We start from the raw sequence: 5,332 nt of genomic DNA on the forward strand, positions 1-5,332 counted from the left end.
TCACAGTGGTGACAATATCTGGTGGGGCGTTCTTTCTGCAGTCATCGAACCCACAACTCTTGAAGAGCGCCGGTCTGCTACTCTCAAGCAATATTTTTCGCCCAAAGTTTTAACATTTATCTTGCGGTTCAATCTTGTCAGGTACAACCCTGTTAGGCCGTCATGGCGATTCATGTGTGTTGCTATTCTTCAAATCAATGCGCTGATGTTTTAAAGCGAATAACATGTATTGGTCGACTCTGATGTTTCGGGATAAGACCAGGCTTCTTTGAGGCAAAAAAAAATATTATTTTAAAGATACACAATAGCGCCACCACCTACAAACAGCTGAATTAAAATATCAATTCCTGGCAACAATCGGAAACTTCACTGTCAATCTCGATAACCGTCCCTGCGTCAAGAGCCTCTACAAGTAAGCGAAACTACCAAGATAACCTATCAAGGCTTTGTCAGTTCAATGATCAAAACCAACTACCATTGTTACTACTTTATTTAAGATGAAGTAGTTTTCATACAAACGTGGACTCATGCGATCAGATGCGTTGTTTTGATTAAGATCGAAGTACAGTACCTTTGTGTAAGAGGCTGTTGAAATATCATGTGATGTTTGCATGGGAACTGATCAGCAAAAACACCTCAAAGTAGGTCTCTAGACTAACATTATACATACAGACTACTTGCTTAAATTTAGGTCCGAAATACTTGCCAACCATCAATCAACTCTTACCCTGTTTCCATGTATTTTCTTACATTTGCATAAATTTGAATGTTTATTACACAAGCACTTTATTATAAAATTGCAAATGTGTACACTGTAAAGGAGGCTATAAGTCTTAGTATGCTTAAGAATTAATTATCGCTTTCTTCCACTTCAATTAAAATGGATGTACGATTATCAGTAAGGACGCAATATTGGAAAACACTCACAACAGCCTATTACAAGTAACAGTTCTTCCTAACAAGTTCTTTCGATAATCTTCAAGATTATTCATTATTTCTTCGCTGCGAATGTTGTTCCAATGATGAGATTTTTGTAAATCCATCTACAATAAAACATAAATATTTTATATTCTGTATTTATAGCTACAATATATAATTGTGTAAGTTAAACGCAACAATGGTAAGACATTCATGTATCCACCCAGCACCTCTGATATTTTTTTCAAAAGTGTCAAAATATGCTTGTTACCAATTGAACAAATGTCAAGTTTTAGAGCAATGTCACAATATCAGTGTCGTCCACCCCGATATCTCAGTTGGTTGATCAAGCGGTGCTGGTTCGTCTCTCGGGGTGTGCACTTCAGCAATGCATTCTAAGGACTGCTCTCCATTCAGTGGCACCCAATTGATGAAATAATTTTCCGACAACATTTCAACTATCGGAAAACTTCACTCTGTCAATCTCGGTAACCGGGCAACCGGCCCTACGTCAAAAGCCTCTAGAAGTATGCGGAACTACCTAGAATAACCTACCAAGACTTCGTCACTCCGAGGATAAAGATTCAAAACCAAACCAGATGGTTTTGCCGCTAGAAGTTCAGACAGCTGAAACAGTTTGTTTCCAAGCTTCTACAAGTTTGAAGATTTTCAGCAAAGATCCATTATTTTTACAAAATGTTTATAAACCTGACCTTCTTTGATGAATATCAGCAACACTCATCATCCTGAAACCTTTTCTTCCTTCCCTCCTTCCAGGATTGCATCATCTTCTCAGTGTTTCAATACATGTTTTCATTCTTGTCACAGCATTGCATATTTAAAGCAGCAAATTAGCAACACCTTACATAAACTGTTAACCCTACTGAACTGATACACAAAACAATTTTTAAGCAAACATCAATGACTGCAATTAAAAGTATTTACAAGAATCTGCCAAACATTCAGACATTTGACGAAATCAGAAAAATACACTTGTGCTAAGCTTTTTAAGTTTTGTCTCAAACATAAAACTTACAAAACAAAATGTGAAATTCACCAAACTTCCACTCGACCATTATCACCAAGAAATGTCACTCTTTGCAAGCTAGCAGACAGCTTGATTTTTTATCCGAAATGTTAGCATAACAGCAAGCAAGTATGATATATACTGATGTTTCTATAACATAGGTGTAATTATACTGCAATGTATTACTCAACAATCAACATAAGATGTAGTTTCTTTTGTTTCTCTGAAGTTAACAGATACGAGTTGAAGGTTCAGTCAACAAGCCATAACGAAACAGGGTCAAACAATATCCAGTTTACAGAGTTCCAAATACAAATAAACATGTATATACACAAAATGGGCAGCGTTAAAACTATCAGCTTTATAAAAAAGTATAAATTTAACATAAAAAAAAAGTTACATACTGCAACTGCACAGCAATCCTCTTCCCACAATGCAAACATTTAAAGTAACAGAGGTAGGAACAATACCTTAAAATAAACCCCTTTAAATGTTGCCATTCCATGTTTCAGAAAAAGATTAAAACTTAAACAAATATATATACCAGCTTATAACTAATCTGTGCCACACTGCTTTAGATCTGTTATTTGTGTATCATTTCATACACAATAATTAACACAATGAGCATGCAAAACTTCTTTTGAAAATAATTCTGGCTCAAAAACTAAATATTTGACGGTACTTCAGATTAGTACTTAAACGGACAGCAAAAGTTGAACATAAAAGCACCATTTCAATAAACGTAATTCATTACTGCCATCACATTAATACCAGTACTGTTTTCATGCAGTCATCAATTGTTTTTATGCAATGCAGTGGCGGAAAGAAATTTATGTATAGAAATGCTGTTCAAAATTGCCATTTAGTGGCCAGCAGGAATCAAGTTTTGACGATCATGTAGCTTGGCAGATCTTTCAGATTCTTTTGTCTTAGCAAGAAGCTCTCTAATTTTGCGCTGAGCAGACTGAATGGCAAAAAAATGGCCAACAATTTTGACTGGAACCTCATTCATACCTTCTGTCTCACTTTGACGTGGAATAACAACTTCTGAACTTGTAAGACGTTGAAGTTCACGCACATTATTCCCTCCTTTTCCAATAACTCGTCCAACAATTGAAGCAGGAATGGTCATTTCTGATGTCAGACGTTCATCATCTCCACTGAAGAATCCTTCTTGTTTTAATTTATCAAAAATGCAAAACTGAGATCTCCATTGACCTTCTGGATTGCCAATGATGGTAACCCGCCTCTGTTTTTCATCATCACCTTCTTCAGGAGGAATGATCTTAATTGAAGCATTAGCAATACGTGATATGTTACGTATGTGTGTACCTTTGCTTCCTATCATTGCCCCAACAGCATCAGACGGAATGTACAATGTACAGGATTCACTGTTTGAAGACTGCTGCTCAGGGCCAAAGTTTCCTTGCCCACGATAACCTGAACTATTATAGTTTCCAGACATGCCATACATGGAATCATGCATTGATGGACCATATCCCCCTTGAAACATGTTAACCTGATTTAAACCAGGATATTGCTGAGGTTGTTGGTGAGCAGCCAACATGTCATTCTCATAACAAGAACGAAGTTTTTCCATTAAAAGCACCATTGCTTTTGCACATTTTTCATTGTCACCTTGAATAGCAATTGTTCTTTCAGCATTGTAATTGTGCATATCTGCTATACTGTTGGAAATTGCAATTTTGGCATCAACTTTATCTTGGACTGCTTTTAAATTTCGACCTTCTTTTCCAATTAATCGCCCAATCAATGAGTTATGAGCAAGAATTTTTAGTGGAACTTCATCATCATTCCCAGTGCCATTAGCCATACGAGCATTGCGATCTTCTTCTCTTACAATTTCATGAATAGCAGCTACAGCTTTACCACATGCTTCTGGTGTACCATTGATAGTTATGGATTTTTCATTACTTCCAACATTATCTTTTCGATGAACATCAATACGAGCTTGACTATTGTTAGTGATATTACGAATTGATTCACCACCTTTGCCAATAATAGCCCCAACATATTGACTGGGCACCAGCATACGAGTAGGTAATTCACGTATGTTCTTTGGTCGACTTTGTCCTGGGTTGAATGGACCATTGTAACCTGCATTATTTCGATTACCTCGAGAAGGACGTGACATACCGGTATCTGATGGATCTGGAAGTAATGCAACTTTTAGAACACCACCTTCTACTGTTTTACCATTCAAGTCATTAATTGCTGCTTGTGCTTCTGCCCTAGTGCTGTAAGTGACTTTTACAGTTGCAGTATCTGATTCAGTTGAAACTTGTTCACAAGTAACCACTGTGCCAAACTCTGCAAGCACTTTGTCAAGTTCTTCCCAGTTGAGATGAGATGGAATATTACGGACCTGAATTTTCCTGCTTCTTGATCCTCGTGGCACAGAATGTTCCACACTCATTTCCTTTCCATTAAACATATGCCCGTTCAAATGCTCAATTGCCCTATCAACTGTTGCTGCGTCTTTGCAGTCGGCAAATGCAAATCCTTTTTGATTAACAACAACGTTTGTAAGTTCAATATGATTTGAATTAAAAACTTCACAAAGAGAAGTTTGCGTAACGTCTTGTGGTAAATTTCCAATGTAAATCTTATTCATATTGCCTACACCAACTGCAAAAATACAAATACTTGTCAATTTTCCAGCTAACTGATCAAACTTTTAAAATATTTGAAATCGTAAACTGTGAATTCAATGTTCATTCTTCAACGTGGTTGGTTTCCGACATTGTAACCTTTGACCCAAATCATTGACGCGTGAATTATTTTTTGGAAATAGTTGGAGGGCAAGCAGTCACAATAAAATCGGTACAGTGGCACTTCTGCTTTTCCTCCTGCAGAACATATAAATTAATAAACCATTAATGCCTAGCAACACCACAACATTTAATATTATAAAAAAAATTAAAATAGCTAACGCTTTCGACTTTACATAAGCTATAGTCCTTTTCAAACACAGACAAACAAAACAGAGTAACTTTACCGGGTTTAGCACGTTTTATTACAAAGAAATATAATATAACTAAAAAAAATAATCAACTCAAACAATTTCGACACGTACGGTTGTCCCAGTGGCGTAGCCAAGGGGGGTTTTGGGGGTTGCAACCCCCACTTTGGCACGTGCGTGACGTCACGATATTGAGAATGATGCTTTCAGTCTACAAACGATTTGCATAGGCTAATTTTAAACAAATCTGCATTAAAAAAGCGAGTTTTGCCAATACCAAACATCTCAGCCAGGAATTAGAAACAAGAAAACATAAAGACTTAGCCTATATTTATTTCCGAAAAATGCCGAAGAAAACATGATTTTATCCTTTTGCTATGCCACCGGACAGTAGCCTACCCTTT

General features: G+C 36.7%; 1 protein-coding gene across 1 annotated transcript; it reads right to left on the reverse strand.

Moving 5' to 3' along the window:
* Nucleotides 1-1,806: 1,806 nt before the first annotated feature.
* On the reverse strand, nt 1,807-4,690 carry LOC145768541 (insulin-like growth factor 2 mRNA-binding protein 1). The gene has a single exon (XM_082580052.1). It carries the CDS (start codon nt 4,578-4,580, stop codon nt 2,808-2,810), a length of 1,773 nt encoding a protein of 590 aa, XP_082436178.1. The 5' UTR covers nt 4,581-4,690; the 3' UTR covers nt 1,807-2,807.
* Nucleotides 4,691-5,332: the final 642 nt, after the last annotated feature.

Source organism: Aplidium turbinatum, chromosome 4 (assembly GCF_918807975.1).
Source record: "Aplidium turbinatum chromosome 4, kaAplTurb1.1, whole genome shotgun sequence".
Taxonomy (NCBI): Eukaryota; Metazoa; Chordata; class Ascidiacea; order Aplousobranchia; family Polyclinidae; genus Aplidium; species Aplidium turbinatum.

Excerpts from the sequence above, each read along its gene's own strand:
- LOC145768541 (XM_082580052.1), bottom strand. The coding sequence starts at position 4,580 with ATGAATAAGATTTACATTGGAAATTTACCACAAGACGTTACGCAAACT.